The sequence below is a fragment of the Sphaerodactylus townsendi genome, linkage group LG16 (genome assembly GCF_021028975.2).
Source record: "Sphaerodactylus townsendi isolate TG3544 linkage group LG16, MPM_Stown_v2.3, whole genome shotgun sequence".
In the NCBI taxonomy this organism is placed as follows: domain Eukaryota; kingdom Metazoa; phylum Chordata; class Lepidosauria; order Squamata; family Sphaerodactylidae; genus Sphaerodactylus; species Sphaerodactylus townsendi.
In genome coordinates, this window is record NC_059440.1 from 17,902,385 (window position 1) to 17,919,952 (window position 17,568).

The 17,568-nt window shown below is 45.0% G+C and overlaps 2 protein-coding genes across 2 annotated transcripts in view; both read right to left on the bottom strand.

Moving 5' to 3' along the window:
- Positions 1–494: 494 nt before the first annotated feature.
- SUPT4H1 (SPT4 homolog, DSIF elongation factor subunit) lies at positions 495–7,957 on the bottom strand. The gene is made up of 5 exons (XM_048519614.1): positions 7,757–7,957; positions 4,803–4,909; positions 3,367–3,422; positions 2,156–2,209; positions 495–837 (listed from the first exon to the last, which is right to left on the bottom strand). The coding sequence occupies exons 1-5, from the start codon at positions 7,823–7,825 to the stop codon at positions 770–772; spliced, it is 354 nt and encodes a 117-aa protein (XP_048375571.1). The 5' UTR covers positions 7,826–7,957; the 3' UTR covers positions 495–769.
- Positions 7,958–11,344: 3,387 nt separating this feature from the next.
- The window catches only part of RNF43 (ring finger protein 43), a 38,653-nt gene continuing 32,429 nt past the window's right edge, over positions 11,345–17,568 (bottom strand). Inside the window, exons 3-6 of the mRNA XM_048518608.1 lie at positions 17,090–17,164; positions 16,439–16,526; positions 14,183–15,661; positions 11,345–12,947 (exon numbers count right to left, since the gene is read on the bottom strand). Of these exons, the coding sequence (XP_048374565.1) occupies positions 12,904–12,947; positions 14,183–15,661; positions 16,439–16,526; positions 17,090–17,164 (1,686 nt within the window). The 3' untranslated portion in view covers positions 11,345–12,903. The remainder of the gene's footprint in view (positions 12,948–14,182; positions 15,662–16,438; positions 16,527–17,089; positions 17,165–17,568) is intronic.

The following is a 17,568-nucleotide window of genomic DNA, read 5'->3' on the forward strand; positions in this document are numbered from 1 at the left end:
CTCTTCACTTCTTCCCCCAATTCTTTACCTCTTTGATACATATTGTTGCCTTTGGTGTGTAAGCAGGGAGGCAGCCTTTGAAAACCAAAATTCATAGTGATGATGACATTCAAATTTTATGTATTCAATTCTCATAAAGAGCACCCAATTAAAAAATTTCAAATGAAGGATGAAATATGAGGCAATATTGCATCAGACCCTCAGTCTAGCTAGTTATGTCTATTCCAGCAGGGTTGCCGTTCTCCACAGCTCAAGGGACACCATGGTCTTTCCCAACTTCAACTGCCTCAGAGACCAGGGATTGAATGTTCAGGCAAAGCAGGTGCTCTAACCACTGAACACACTCCCTCCATAATCAGATCAGACACTATTACACTCTATCCCAAAGCAAAACCTGTAATTATAGCCTGCGGGCTGTGCAGAAGCCTCTAATCTTTCCATGCTATTGAATGCACAAGGTACAGAAACTTGTAATGGCAAAAAGCAGAATGTGGTTTTCTGATTCGGTAACAATTTATTTGAAATATTTACAGAACGCGCACCTTATCGATTCCCTTGAGAGCTGCTCTTGCTCACAGACTCTCAAGGAAATCTCTGTCCAACTCAGCTGCCAAGACTATGATGAAGCTGCCCTTTTGAGTCCTGCTCGTTCATCCCTGTTTCCCCTCTGCAATATTAGGGCAGCTCAAGGTAATAGAGACTGTTACAGTCTCTACAGAACTCTAAAGACTGTACAGAAATGGGAGGCCTGGAGGCGCAAGAGAGTTCCTTAGGTCTTTATGGCCGTGTCCCGAGACTTGTAGGCCACCCCGCGGCTCTTCAGCTCTCGCACAATTCCTGCAGCAAAGAGAAACAAAACATTTGTATGGGGGGGAGGGAGGGATGAGTGCTGCAGTTAGTCCACCGCATGACCAAAAAAACAATTACTTCCAGAACTTGGCATGCTGAGTTCTCACACTGGTCTGTGATTCAAGCATGGGTGAGTCAGCACTCGTTGGAAGGGTCTTGCTGAGTCAGAACAAAAGGTCCTCCTAGCCTAACACCATTCCCAAAGGCATCTTTCCAGCTGCCCCCTGGAAGTCCATGAGTGTCGCAAGAAAGCAATAGCCTTCAGTGAACGATTTCCTCCAGCACACAGTATTCAGTGGGATGCTGCCTTTGAACAGCAACGTCTCACTGAACCATAATGGCTAACAGTCATAGATAGAACTGTCCCTCCTCCGTGAACTCAACACATGAGACGGCGGCTATCTTGTGCCAGAGAATTCTGTATGGGTCTCCAGCCCCCTTCTTCTACCATTTAACTATCCTGCAGTGGTGAAAAGCTTTTATGTTAGCTGGACTGAATGCTCTTCTTTCAGTGATACTGTATGGGAGATTTTTAAAAATTCCTTATTCAGCTAGACTTTGCCCCCTCCTCCAGGCATCACTGAATCTATTCCACATATCCCTTTTCATTGCCCTTTCTAAATTGTTGAATCCTTTCCAAAAGAAAAGGGCGATCTGCTAAAGCTAGTACATTGTTTCTTTTGGCAGATCAGAATCCATCAATAGAATCGGTCACAAAGTTCCTGCTGCATGTTATCCTGTGAGTCCATTGGTGGGAAGACTGTTTTTCACACATTCTTAGGCAATTATGTCTAAGGATCTATATATTTCTTTTTATCATATGCCAATAAAGGCTTTGCTTTTGTAGTTGATCAAGGCTGCTCATGCTTCCTTGAGAGCCAGCGTGGTGTAGTGGCTAAGAGCAGGTGCACTCTAATCTGGAGAACTGGGTTTGATTCCCCACTCGGCCACTTGAGCTGTGGAGGCTTATCTGGTGAACTAGATTAGCATGTGCACATGCCAGCTGGGTGACTTTGGGCTAGTCACAGTTCTTTGGAGCTCTTTCAGCCCCATCTACCTCACAGGGTGTTTGTTGTAAGCCCCTTGTTGTAAGCCCCTTTCCTCCTCCTCCTCCTGTCTAAATTCTCACACTGCTTCTCTCCACCCTGAAATACAGCCACACTCTTCCCCTTCAGGAGATACAGACCAAGCCTGTACTGGATCTGTACCTAATGGGCCCCAAATGTCCGAGATCTCTGCTCAGTTATTTGACAATAGGCAAGATTTCTGACTCCCTAGCCCTTCCCAAGACAGCCACACAGATTACCTTGTGGCAGACGGCCAGTCACAGACACTGCGTAGACACCGGGCTTGAAGTTACCTGCGAAAGGAGGGCATTTTTAGTTACTGTGAGGAAGCAAAGACCAGCGTAACAGGATGGACTGAGTAATCCAGCCATCTGACACAAGCATGAAGCACCAGAGGCAATCTGGCCTGAAGGAAGTCCAGCTGACCTCGACCAGGGCCAGGGCATTTTCAACCATGGTCTTGGCCTGGTGGAATGCTCTCTCTGATGAGACCATGGCTCTGCGGGATTTAACGCAGTTTCACAGGTCCTGTAAGACAGAGCTGTTCCACCAGGCATACAGTTGAGGTTACCATCTCTGGCCTCCCCCCTTCCACTATGCCTCCTCCCGTCACACACTCCATCAGACGGTAATTTATTTCCATCCCCCCTCCCTTCTAAGATTGTTCTGAGCTAACTTGAAACGGGATGTTTTCGCCATCTTAGCTGTGTTGGGAAGCACAGATTTTAAACTGAATCATTTTTTTATAGTTAGTTTTACAATTATTGTATTACGTGTTTTTATGAATGGTTGTGAACCGCCCTGAGCCCACAGGGGAAGGGGCGGCGTACTAATTTAATAAAATAAATAAAAATAAAATCTAACTCACTGGGATGTTGTGACAGTAACTGAGAAGATAAACCCCTTAGAAACAAAAAAGACTGCATAAATTAATAAAGGCAAACAGCCTCCACGAAGAGAAAACAGACACGAAGAGGCCGTTTCAAATGCAGATGTGAAGGCAAAGATGTAAAAATCAACTGTGAGGTTTAGTAAGTATCTATTAACACGGCATTTCAACAATTACAAGCACTACATATGATAACACATAGAAATATGATAGTGCTCATGCATATATACAACCATCTTAATCTGTGTGTCTCCAAGAAATTTACAAGCAAATTATGAATCACAGGAGCTGCTGAGGAAGCAAAGAATGCTGAATAAACCTTTCCAATAAAGCAGAAGGAAGAACTTGCCACCGAGGTGAGGAATTGCGGAATCCTTTCTCAGACGGCTGCTGAGAAGCCAAGAACCGGCCACAATGCTGCACATGAATACAGCCTCTTTGTTCATGAGGATAGGTGATTTGTATTAGGAAAGGTCCGGCTTCTTCCCTAACAGAACTTCCCAACAGACAGATAAAAATTGATCCTGAACATAAGCCAAGGAAAAAGAGATGGAGACTTACTGATTCGTTGCCACTTGGAAACCCAGCTGTCTTCGGGGCTCATCATCGCGATGATACTGCAGGAAAAGAACGTTCAGGAATGAACATGGGGAATGGTGAACATGCCCAGCTTGTAGCCTAACCGTTAAAGTGGCTGGAATAAGGGCAGAGGAGATTCAGGTTCAAATCCTTACTTGGCAATGAAACCCACTAGGTCAGTCACATTCTTGTAGATTAACCTACTTTGCAGTTTGTTGGGAAGAGGATGGGAGAACCAAAGAAGCAGCCCTGAGCAATTGGGAGAAAGGCACGGGATACAAATGAAGTAGCGCGATACCTCAGTCTAGAACAAGCTTTTGTGAGTTGCCCCCAAAAGAATGCATTTCATCTTAAAAGAGCCCTCCGAGGGTGGGCAGTATATTAAATTGAACAAATAAGCAAGTCAGCATGGTGCAGTGATTAAGAAGGGCGGACTTTAATCAGGAGAACCAGGTTTGATTCCCCACTCCTCCACATGAGCAGAAGACTCTAATCTGATGAACCAGGTTTATTTCCTCACTTCTCCACATGAAACTTGCTGGGTGACCTTGGGCTAGTCACAGTTCCCTCTGAACTCTCTCAGCCCCATGTACCTCACAGGGTGTCTGTTGTATGGAGAAGAAGGGATGGAGTTTGTAAGCTGCTTTTGGTTGAGAAAAGAGGGGTATAAATCCAAAATCTTTTCCTCTTCCCTCTTAAGTGTTCCTTCACTGGTGCAGAGCTAACTGGCAACCCAGGATAACTCTGTATACTTAAGTGTACAAAGCGGATTTATACCAACTGACACCAAATCCCAGGATGTCTACTATGACTGATAGCTGCTCTTAAAGATCCCGAGTAAAGAAAGGTAATAGTTCAGGTCTCCTCCTCCCCCGACATGCTTCAGTGTGTCTTTCACCCCTTCCTTAATTTTGTACATGGCTTTTTATTGCAAATGGCTCAGGGAGAGCTGCTGTGGGATGGGGCAGAATTTTTAAATGCTATTATTTGTATTCTAACCCATCTGTGAATCCACCAGAATAGCCATCGCAAAGCTGCTCATATAGCACACCATTATGTTCAAGATGTTATTGTCTCTTCCACACACAAAATGACTCTCTGATGGCATCCCATCCAACCTCCATTCAGTCTCTGTGACTGTGTCAGTTTGCATGTTCCCACCCCATCCTCCCCTGCCCTTGCCCAAGTCTACAAATTTCCCGTGTCCAGGAGCACAGAGAGAGGAGCTGATGTGGTGTGATGACAGTTAGGATAGTCAAGGTGACAAAATAAATCAGTAAACCCTGCCCTTTAATCCAAGCCCAGCAAAAGACATAAGATTTCCAGGCATCATCAGGCAGGCCAAAGACCCCTGAAGGCACACTGTACACACCCCATGCCAAGTACATGAATGCCCGAGTTGCCCCAGGCGCACTTACCCATCGAAGGATGAGCTGGTGCAGTCATAAACCATCTCCCGGTTCCCTTTCATCTGTAGGTAAGAGTCGCAGTTGTCACAGCCATCAAACTCAAACTGGTCAATGGTCTGGAGAAGAGGAAGACAATCAAGGATATCAGAGAAGCGAACCACAATGATAATTAGTTCGGCTTCCTGCCTGTACAGCACAGCAACGGAGAGAAAGACAACATCTGAGAAGCAGCCAATCCTGCCCCTGCTACACTCAGCAACTTGAGCCCGGACCATTCAAAATGGTAAAGTTAGTTCTGTTGCTCTCAAAAGGAATTAGCCCACTTAATCACACAAGTATGAAACCAGCCCATGGCTTGCTCAAGACTCCCTCTCTTCACTCACCCTACACAATGCAAAACAGATCTTTTAAGGGCATTTGAGAATGGATAGTGGTAATAAGCAGAGTTTTTTCCCCCTCATGCATCAACTCAGTCAACAATATTTATTTCATAACTAACTATTCAGTCCTGACCCTCAAGTCTCCTGTGATGATAATTAACAATCCAATTCAACCTTTAATGGCATATGAAAGTTAGATATATTGTGAATCATTTAAAAACATTTAAATATTGATGTTTAAATTAACAATACTAGAACAATTGTCATTAACAATCCTCGGCTCAAAAATATTTAGTCCAGGAGAAGATGTTTAAATATAATTACGAAGTAATATGGAAAAAAATAACAAAGCAACAAAAGGATTGGCAAGGAAAGAATCTATCTCTAGGAGAATTATGGCATTAAAAATGTGTATGATGCCAAAACTCTTCTATCTATTTCGTACTTTACCATTAGAGATTAAGAAGAAACAGTTTGAAGAATGGGATAAGAAAATTAAATTATGGGTTTTTACAGAATAGTTTATATGTCTAAAAATCTAATGGGTTGGGGAATCTCAAAACTACAGGAATATTATGAGGCATTTCAAATAAAAAGTTTGATGGGAATCCAAATAGATAAAAAAGATAGATGGATTAAATTTGAAAATGAGATAAATCTGAATATTGGTAGCTTTGGAATATACTCAAGTTGTTCAAAAACAGAAAGACAAAAACGAATAGGCCCTCGAAAAGTGATATCGGAGATTTGGGAGAAATGGAAAGGGAAATGGATGCCAGGGATTCTGGACACGGCACCAATAGGGAGCATGGTTGGCAAGGAGGGAGGCCAAGTAATAAGATCTCTACATAGACAAGGACTACAAAAAGTAGCACATTTGTATAATGAAAGAGGAGATTTAATAACGTTTCCACATCTTATGGAAAAGGACGTACCGAGAACTGGTTAGTGCTAAGAGGAATTTGGAAAAGATAAAAGTCTCCAGGATAGAAGGAGATTGTATAAAGAAAAATTGTATAAAAACATATGATGAAAGGAAAGGAAAAATGTTAGGAGTTTTATATAAATACATGATAGAAGATCAAGAATTTATGGTAAGAGCTGTAATGGAAAAATGGCAACAAGATGGAGTACAAGACATAGATTCTATAAAACAAATAATAGACAATATAAATAAGACAAAAATAGAGAAATATGCAGAATTGGAGAAGAAACAAATATTAAAATGGTATAGAACACCGAAACAGTTGGCATATATGATAAATGGACTCAGGCCGAAATGTTGGCATTGTGGGGATAAAAATGCAATTTACATCCATATGTGGTTAGAATGTCCAGAGGTAAAACACCTGTGGGAAAATGTTACAATGTATATGGAAAAACATGTGAATGTAAAAATAAAGATAAACATAGATCTATTATTTATAGGCATAATGGATTATACAATAATAGAACAAAGAAAGAGAATGCTATTTAAACTTATGATCAGAGTGGCCCATGCAGTAATAGCATTAGGGTGGAAGGACAAAAGAATCTGGACAATGCAGAAATGGTTGGAATATATATGGGAACAAATACAATTAGAAAATTTTGACATAATGTCAAGAAAAACAAGAATATATGAAGTGGATCTGGACTGAATTCAAAGACTGGTTAAACGAAATTGGAATCACAGAAGAAAACTAGAAAAGAAGATTAGAAAGAATGGACCTGCTGCTGCACGTTTAAAGAAGATAAGAAGAGGGGGGAAAAGGGGGGGAAAGGATATGGAGGATGAAACATAAAGATGTATAACATAAATCTGTAACAATCCAAAATATCAATTAAAATTTATTAAAAAATAATACTTAGTCCGTCTTATATTTTGACACTAACTCATCTTATTGAATACTAACATTAACAGTGCTTACAACCTACATACAAGGCAACATTGCAATTTTAAGCTCTTCCTTTAGCTTCATTACATTACAATAGTTTGTAAACAGTTCCCATCTTTACATAAACAAATCCTAAGAACGTGCTTTTTTTCTACAAAGGGGCACTTTGCACTAACACAACCACACTTCTGTGATATCTTTGTTTACATCCTTTTGCTTAAAAGCAACCATGCCACTACTATGTTTCTATCCTTTTTCCCAAGCTCCCACCACCACCACCACCACTACTTGGGCAAGCAAATTGAACACTGAATTGAGCATGGTGCATTGCTCCCACCTCCTACCAATCACATTTAAGATGTCTCTGATCTTCTGCCAAAAAGACTTTGCAACAGGGCAGCTCCATCCCACGGGGTGATGATAATGTACAACTACTGCGTTATCACTGCAGGACTAGAAACATTTCAAATGAGTAAATACTTTGGAAAGAGTTCAAGGAGGAGATTTCCTCTTTCGCTCTAACAACAACCCTGCAAGGTAGTCGCAGTCTCAGAACGAGAAGTACCGAGCTGCCTCAGGGCAGCTCAAGCACCGGGAGTTTCTTCCCTTTCCTCTCGTTTAAGATGGTTCAGCGCAGTGCCAGACGCTGCACATAAAGGCGGAAGTGGCCTATCTCCGCTTCGTTACGCCAGTCACCGTCCCTCACCTTCACAAGCGAGCAAAGCAAACAGGCCCGCAAGTGCCGCAGGTCTTTAGGCACCGTCTCCAACGCCATGGCGATCACCCACGAGAAACCAGCGACGAAGAGAAAATAGTGATTAACCCCCCCAACGATTACTTCCGGTTCCTTCCGTTGCCGCACAGATTACATCCGGCTCAAACCCCGCTCTGCTCTTAGTTCCCTTGTTCCGTTCTGCTTTGCTCGCTCGCGTGGTCAGCTCTCACAGCGCATGCGTTGGCTTCTAGTGCGTTCTTGCCCTTCGGCGGAAGACCTGAGTCTGTTGCCTAGCAACAGTGTGTGATTGTCGTGTGCGGTCGTATTATAGACCCCGCCTCCCCTGAGTTGTTGGGGCGGGGCTTAAAGTGGGGGGTTCCTTGCTCCCCAAAAATGAAAGTAATAAATCTGGATTGATTAAACCATTGCTGATCTAAATTAAATTAAACGAAATTAAATCATTGATTAAACCATCCAAAAATTCACAATGCCATCAGAAAGATTTGTCTAAAAATTGGGGGAAGAAATTTCTGGAATGAAAAAAATTATGTGAAACGATTGAAAAAATTTTTTCATACAGCACCTGGATGATAGGTCTGAACATGTGATTTATGAATGTTTGAAACACAGACTCCCTTGGTTCAAAGTTATACTTTAAAGATCAGCTGATAATTGGGAGAGTCCGTAGGGCTAAATTTTATTTTTATGTTCAAAAGATTAAAACTGAAACAGAGCTGATTTTTCACAATGCAACATCAGCTTCTTCCAATAAAAGGAAAATAAACTGGTTACAAGCAAATGGGCAGTGCAATCCTGGGGGCATGAAAGGGTTTGCGCCACAGTCAGGGAGGGCTCCAAAACGCTTGTCTTTAGGGCGGGAGGGAAATAAGAGAGTGGTTTGAGAATTATGACCGTCCAGTCATCGAAAAGTAGGATGGAGATTGTAGATTGGTTTGAATGCAGGATAATGCAGTATAAAAGTATTCAAAATAAATAAGACTTTTTCATTGTATTGTTCATTGTGAAACTGTGATTCTAAATTTGTGAATGTGACTGTGAATTTAACCAGGTGGTGGGGTTATTCTGGCTATTAGCCCACCCAATTCTAAACCATTGAAACATACATCAAACAATTAGCTGAAATAGATTAAAGAGATAACATGTTGCAAAGTTGTCCCTAAACCACTTAACATTTTAGTGTTGAAAACTTGGACCTTGAATTTTGCCCAGAAAACAAACGGAAGACCAGGAAGTCAAAACTGTACCTGAGCAAGTATATCATGGAAGGCTGGTCCAGTCTGCTTCAGATGCCAGTGTTCTGAGGTAGGGGTATCAGTGAAAAGCTACACCTTAAGATTCTTCGAAATGCCATCAAATGCCTATGGATACTTTCCCCCACTGGGAGTGGTGTCACATACAATGCACATGCAAAACCCTTCCTGACCCACCAGTGCAAAGGATCCTCAGATACCCCGCTTGCCTTGTGGGTAAAAACCATTTTGGGTCGGAAGCATCGCAAGTTGGGGACTGGGTTTTGAAGGTCAAGTTAAGGCGTTACATCACTGAGTCAAGCTGGGGGCATTCACAGCACACAAACCCAGGCATCTGGAGAAGGAAATGCCTGCCAATTCTGCCCCAAACCCTAACCAAGCTCCCTCGCCTCCTTTCTCACCTTACCAGCCAATGTACAGAGATTAAAAATAATTTATTTCTGACAAATGAGGAAGTAGCATCTCTTGAGCTTGGGCCGCCAATGACGTTGTACAGAAAAAAAACAACAACCGCCTTTACACATGGATAAATATATTAGCAAAATAAATAGGTTTCGAGCACGTGCTCACATTCGGACAATCTCTATCAGATATAAATATAGTTTTGCATATGTATATACATAAAGATTATTCTTTTTTTTTAAAAAAAATTCTTTTCTTTTTTTGGTTTACAAAAGTACCTAAGTGCTGCCAAAGTAGACTCAGGAAATAAAAAGTACAAAAATAAAATCCTTGTTCACATTTCAAAGGGTTGTCAGGAGAAAGGAGCAGCGAGTGAGAGAGAGAGAGAGAGAAAGAGAGAGAGAGGCACCAGTTGAAGGCATTCGGTGGAAAGATGCCAAAGGAAGCAGAGCTGTTACTCATACATTTACATTCAAGCCTTTGACCCAAATGGTTCGCTCGTTGGTTACGGATGTTGCCATTTGGAATCAGTTTGGTTGGGAAGCCAATGAATGCATTTGGGGTACTTGTTCCTGATCCAAGCGCCTTCATTTTCTTCTCCTTTACTATGAGTCTGAGTGTTTGGACTCCAAGTGAAATAAAGGTGAAGCCAAACTCGCGCTCAGGCTGTGCCTTTTCTTGGAGACGCTTTTGAAAACTATACTGAGATCTGTTTTTTTTTTTATATTGGCACCTATTCCCTCCTGAAATATTTTCCAGTGCTAGTACAACTTGGAAAGAAAACAGAACGAGGATGCCCACGTTATAAATCCTATGCCGTTCATCATATACTAGCATCGCAGAAACAGAAGGCACCGTTGCCCACATAACCCCTCTAAGAAGGCATTGGTTGAACCTTGGAAAATGTGCCCCATAACTCTAATGAATCCCTCATCTTTGAAATGTCTGTCTGGAAACTCTCTTCTTCTCCTGTAACCAAGAGGGCGAGGAAGCTCCTAGCGAAATCTGTTCAAGGCTTCATCCCAAGATGTGATGCTTTGATATTTGTTTGCTGGAAGTATACCACAGGATTGGGTTTGAAAAGGGCTAGGGTAGTTCTTGTGAAACTGGTCAAAGGTGTTCCATATACCTATGGGTCTGTATCTGCAGCTTCGCCACTTAGGAAACTTCATGCCACACACACTAAAGCACTTTGGGTCAGGGCACACAGTCTGTTTCCCCACAATCTTAACATGAATAAGGACTGCACATAGATAGCAGCCATTTTATCACAGGAATGCCAGCAGTAGGTGCATATGGTCCACTTCTCACTGTTTCCCCAGGTTGCTCTGTAAATGTCCAAAAGGCGAGGCAGGGGGTATGAGATGTCTAAATTCCAGAGGCGGTCCTAACTTAAAATGCGAGGCAGTCCTAAATCTGAGCCTTGTATTATAAAGATAGATCTCTAGTCATTCATGGAACTCTTTCTCTGTTAGCAATTTAAAACATGTACATGTGTCTGAGGGGAGAAGTAAACCTGGATAGTCTATAAAATTATGCATGGGGTAGAAAATGTTGACAGAGAGAAATTTTTCTCTCTCACAATACTAGAAGCAGGGGGCATGCATTGAAAATGCTGGGGGGAAGAATTAGGACTAATAAAAGGAAACACTTCTTCACACAACATGTGATTGGTGTTTGGAATATGCTGCCACAGGAGGTGGTGATGGCCACTAACCTGGATAGCTTTAAAAAGGGCTTGGACAGATTTATGGAGAAGTCCATCTATGGCTACCAATCTTGATCCTCCTTGATCTCAGATTGCAAATGTCTTAGCAGACCAGGTGCTCAGGAGCAGCAGCAGCAGAAGGCCATTGCTTTCACATCCTGCACGTGAGCTCCCAAAGGCCACTGTGGGCCACTGTGAGTAGCAGAGTGCTGGACTAGATGGACTCTGGTCTGATCCAGGAGGCTAGTTCTTATAGCAGCTACTGGTTTGCTTTTGATCTAACGCTTGCTCACGTGCTTAAGTAAGATCTTCACCTAAGAGAACTGCACAGTTAAAGTTGGATCCAGACTAAATTTGCCATCTACGGAATGGAATCTTTCTGCCTCTTCCTTCTCATGGGTACCATCTAATCGCCATGAAATGACAGGAAATTTTAAGGAACAACATGAGAGGGTTTGTAGTGGGGGGTTGGATCAGTGGAAATTGATAATTTGATTTCAATTCCAACCCTCCCCTTTTTCACAAGAGACCCTCGGAACCTGGCAGAATATTATTACTATTATGGCTCACCACATGCTCACATGCCCACTGTGATAAGTGACTACATGATATGGGTCCATTGGCATTCGTTTATTGTGGTGAGAAGTTCTTATTAAAAAAAAGTCAATGTACGAACTTTCTCATCCAAGTGGCTCTTTCTGTTCTTCATTTAAAGTGGATCATATGCTACGGTGGACTGGATCTGAAGGGTAAGCACCAAGAAAAATCAGACCCAATGTGGCTTTTTGGGACCAGGAGACAGAATCCCTCCTGGGATACATTGAGAGAATGTGGGGAGAGAGAAAAGAGGTGGGGAGCAATGGATATCTGTGGCAAAAGAACAGGTAACATGAAGAATTACTACACTGGTCTGCTACCACTCATGCTTGTCTCGAAGTAGTCCTCCCGCGAAATACTTGCTGTGAAGGGGAAAAGAGCATTTCCCCGACCCCGAGATCAGCCACTACATTTGGTATCTGCAATTCACACAAGCTGGGAGCAGAGATTGGACCTGTTGTTCATGCGCACAAAGCAACGCTTATTCAGAGTTGCATGGCCCAAAAGTATAATGTGGACATGGAATTCTTGCATGCCACATTAGATCTGCTTTCAGCAGGTGGTTGTTTATGTGGGTGTATTTCCTGTGTATCTGATTCCCTCAAGCCTTTGAACCCAATCAGCACCTGGATGGCAAAAGAGAACTCAGCACGGACCCATTTGTCCAAATGACCTTCACTGTACAGCTCATATCTTTTAGTGGCAACTTCTCCCAAACTTCTACGTTAGTGGTCAGGGATGCAAGGAACAGCCAGAAGCATCGCTATAGCTTACATGATGTTGTGAAGTGAGGAAAAACGGGCAGGTCTGGATGAGCTTCTGGAAAAGCCAGAGAGATCTGCTCCTTCCTCCAGGAACAAGAGTAGCAAAGATCCCGAAACCACCTTCAGGATAGCAACTCCTGACAACTGGCAAGCAATACTGGCAGCTTATGTTTGGCACATGAACTATGCGCTGGACAACTCGGAAAAGCTAATTGCAACCGTGATGTAATAGCGAGTTTGAGAGGATGAGGAAGGGTTGACTGGACTCTGGCTACTTCTTAAGACTGGCTGCCACTCCAACAGAACAGGATTCGCTGACAACTTGCAAGAGACTTCTTTCTCGTGGGATTCCCAAACGGCACGATTCTGTCTCCTGGTCCCAAAGTCCACCTCCGCTTAAACTGAATGTTCGTATATATCTGGGACATCCTCTTTAGATCCTGCAATTAGAAAAGGAACATGAGCATCCAGGTCTCTCTATGAACGTAAGTCTCCGTGATGATGCTCTTGTTATTTTTTTAAAAAATAGATTATTTATAAAACTGCAATGTGATTGTGCTGCCTGCCTTCCTGTTGCCCTGGCAATGAACCTGACTGTAGGGCAATAATGGAACTATAAAGTGGAGAACAATGTGGTTCTCATTTTAAGTGTGGAAAACTGAAGTTGTCGTGACTTGACCAAAGCCAGTCAATGGGTCTGCGCAGAGGTTGGAGCTGAAATCAGATCGCTCAGTTCCAAGGCCAACTTTCAATCTGTCAGAACCCACATCCATGATTTATATTCTGAGTGAAAGCCCCACTCAGTGGCTGCTTTAAATGTTTTTCAGCCCAATATATCCAAGGAGGGACTCCTTTCCAACTTCAATTAATTTGAACCACTTCCTGTGCAACAGTGCGTCTCCACGGCAGTTTGGCGGCATCTTTTCGTAAACATCTGAATGGAATTTGCAAGTTGGAAAGCAGGCCGGGAAGTAGGCTCCTTGGTGCCAGCTTCCAAACGCACAAATGCTCTGATCAGATCTTACTGGAAAGGCCTGAGCAATGGGGAATGGAAAATGTGTTTTTGCTGTAGCGTGACACGAACCTGAGACCAAGAACATGAAGCACAACTAAGCTACTGAATCTTGGCATCCTTTCAGAAGAGCTATGACACTATAACAGGGGTCTTCAAACTATGGCCCTCCAGATGTTCATAGACTACAATTCCCATGAGCCCCACCACTTGGCCATGCTGGCAGGGGCTGATGGGAATTGTAGTCCATTAACATCTGGAGGGCCATAGTTTGAAGACCCCTGCACTATAAAAATCACGAAGGGTTTGTAGAACGCAGGGGCGTACCACCCAGGGGCACATAGGGGGTCAGATGTCCCCGGGCTACGGCCACCTTAGTCACGTGGGGGGTGGAAAATTATCCCCACACCCCTGTTTTTCCCCTGGGTCCTTCCTCCTCCCTCCCCGGATCCATACATACATTGTTTGGTTGTAGTGGGGAAGGGCAGCCCATGGGGTGTAGAAAACTCAGATTTTGAACCAGTCTACATTTTCCCTAGATACACCTCTGTAGAACGGATATCCCCAAAGTCTCTCCCAAAGTCCATGCCATGCACATACAGAACCCAAGGTAGCCGTAAAGATTTACATCCAAGTCAATGAACCCTAGCCCCTGAGGCTTACCCTGATGGGGTTGTGGAATTTGGCAGCTGAGGTAAACACTGGCATAGTTCCCCGTAGTGTCCATCCCGGAACCTTCCGCCAGAAGCACAGATTCGCAGTCCTGTTCCACTGTCCTGTTCCCCTGCTCCCGAGGCCTGCTATCAGAATGTGGAGCTAAGCACTTTGAAACTTGCTGACAATCGGAAAAAGTATGCACAGAGGAACCGCTGGGCACAAGCGGCTGCATCTCTGTGGGGCAGCAGTTGGCAGAGCTGTGGCCACAGCGAGTGGGGGCACTGCAGTCTGGAGGCACGCTGGAATCCTCTGGCAAAGGGAACTGGGAAGAGACAAGGGGGTGTTTCCATTTCCTCCTGCTGGGATGAAGTTGTAAGAAGGGCTGGGGAGAGGTCTGGGACCCCATGGCTCCTGCTTGCCCACTGGCTTCCGCCCTGAAGTCCAATCTGTCGGGCAAGGAAGGGGCGTGTCTTTGAGGCAAACAAGAAGGCTGCCCGAGCAGAGTTGCCTCCTGGGAGTCTGAGCCGCTTTCTCGCAAGTGTACCTTCTCAGTCCTTTTGTGCACCTGGGCACTAAGTAGCCCAGCTTTGGCCCTGGGGTATTTGGCCTTGCGTTGAATGGGCTCGTGGCTCAGCCTGCCACTCAGATAGTCTGGGGGGCTCCGTCCGTAATGGTGGTGCCTGTGATGGTGGTGGTGGTAATGGACATGGTTACTGGCCAGCTGAGCCCTGCCCTTCCCCGCCATGTCCACCGACTGAAGCCTGGGCCGTGGCTCCCTCCAAGACGGAGACGGCTCTTGCCCACTCTCCGTGGCTGGCTTGTCCGAACCGCAGAAGGCAAAAGGATCGTAATCGCTGCTCAAGGAGCTGTGGAAAGTGGAACAGCTTCCATGGATGGCCTGAAGGCTGACGTCAGTGCAATTCAACATGGAGTCGCTGGAGGAGCCGTGGCAAGGACCAGAACTGGTGTCACTACCAGGGCCGTCGGGAAGGTACCCACTGGGCTCCGTGAGGTAACTCTCCCCTGAGCCGCTGTTGTGGTGATGATGCCTCCCGTGGCGGATTCCTCTGTTGGGAGGACCGGCACGGTTGAGCTTGTCGGAGAGGGGAGCCCTCAGTCCTCCTCGGCAGGGGGGCTGGCGTTGAAGCAGGAAGGGCCTGTGAGCAGCCTGCTCACACAGCCGAGACTCCTGAGGTTGGGAAACCAATAGTCTTTGGACCCGAGGCGGCTGGTGAGGGCACCATGTCTCTGAACCCACCGGTCCATAGCGCAAGTAATGCATTGTCCCGATACCTGACTGGGAAAGCTGCGGAGAGTGGAGGAAAGGGTGTTCGGGGCAGTTCCTGGGGGCTGCTGGGGGGAGAGTCTGTGGGAAGTGATACAAGGCACGTCCCGGATGTTGCCGGAAGAAATGGGGCCTTTGCCCAGGCCTTGGCTGATGTACATCCTCCCGGGGGCGCAGGGGTAAAGCCGAGGGATCTTGATCTAGAAAAAGGAAGAACCCATTTTGATCAGAGACTGTGAAAACCAATTAATTCTGTGCCATGAATTTAGTTTCAGGTGGATATGCGTTACGTCTGTAGCAGCAGAAAGAAAAAAAAAGCTGTATTGTCGAAGGCTTTCATGGCCAGAATCACTAGGATGTTGTGGGTTTTCCGGGTTGTATGGCTGTGTCCCAGTAGTATTTTCTCTTGATGTTTTGCCTGCATCTGTGGCTGGCATCAGTACTTTAAAACAAAAAAATTTGTTACCTGCAGGGAGGCATCCTGAGTCTGGGTGGTGTTCATTAACCATTGTCTTGATTCTAGTGTTTTTAAGTACTGATGCCAGCCACAGATGCAGGCAAAATGTCAGGAGAAAATACTACTGGAACACGGTTATACAGCTCGGAAAACCCACAACATCGTAGGAAAAAAAAAGTCCACCAGTACCTTAGAAGCCGACAAAATTTCCAGGGCATCAAGTTTTGTCAGTCTAAGGCAGTGATGGCGAACCTTTTTGAGACCGAGTGCCCAAATGGCAACCCAAACCCCACTTATTTATCGCAAGGGGGGGTGATCCAAGTGCCACCCTCTGGCACACCCGATACCCATGGGATTATCATCACTGCTCTACAGTTTCCAAAACCTGCAAAACTGCAGCTTTTTCACTTTTCAACTGAAACCCTTGATTTTTGCAGGCCGGGCAGACAAAAAAACCAAGAAAATGGTTCTTCTTAAAATGTTTCCCAAGCGGGTTTTTTTTGTGTTGCACGGAAAATGCCAGTAACAGTTATCTGTGCCTCTTCGAGTCTGCCTGCTGCCCTCTTCTGAATTTTGGTGGCACAGGTGGAAAAGGAGCTGTCTGAAAGCTGAAGGAGACAGACAGATTGTTGGCAGCGTTTCAGGCAGCCTTTTATATGGCAGACAGCCCCCTAAGAACTGTCTGGGGAAATAGCTTTGCTTTCCCATGCTTCGGGGCATCATCAGTGCCTTTCTTTAGCATTGCATCAATCCCAGGTCTCTTCTCAGGTCTATCTGCATGCCTAGCAACTCTCATACCAAGGAAAGAGGCGAATATTGTCAACAAGCCTGGAAACAGAGGGTCAACTGTGGATGTATATATTGGCAGGCATTGTCGCCAAGGAAAACAGGACTTTTGGAAGCAGTGGGCAGAAGCGAAGGCCCAAAGGAGGCAGCCAGATGGGCAAAGCCTGCTGGGATGTTAAATTGGGGGTAGTGTTTGATTACCATCTTGATAGCTCCGTTTCCAGACGCATCCTTATCTTCCCCAGAGTTAATAAGACGTTAAATATCTCCGTTCACAGAATGCAAAAGGAAGGGGGGGGGGGTAACACCAGTCAAAATAATGATTTGACAGAATGTCTGGAATTCCTAAAATAAAGGAGGAACTGGCTAGAAAGGGTTTTGTTACCTGGTCAGCAGCACCCTGGTCGTCTGTGATGTCGAAGAGGACAGCCCGCGCCCCTCTCTCGCCCGCCAGCTTTGCCTGTCCAAACAGAACACAGGGGAAGTTTTCGTGAGCACGCTTAAGCAGTAATGCAGCCTGTGCTGGAAAGGATCTCATCATATGGTCAGCAGTGCATCTTTCCTCTGCATCACCCTCATGTTGTTAGTTCTCAGTGTTCCTTCTTGACTAGATCACCTTTCTTCTGGTCTTCATCAGCCTTTCTTAAATCTATCCATCTACTCGGCATAAGGTCATCTGCTGCAGAGGCGTAGCTCCAAGGGGACAGGGGATGCCCCTGTGGGGGTGTGGCAAGGGCGCATGCCCCTGTGAGGGTGTGGTGAGGGCATGGTGGGGGCATTCCCGGGCGGGGCGGGGGCAGAGGACGCACCAGTGCACCGGGCGCTTTCCCCCCTTGCTATGCCTCTGATCTGCTGTTTCCCCCA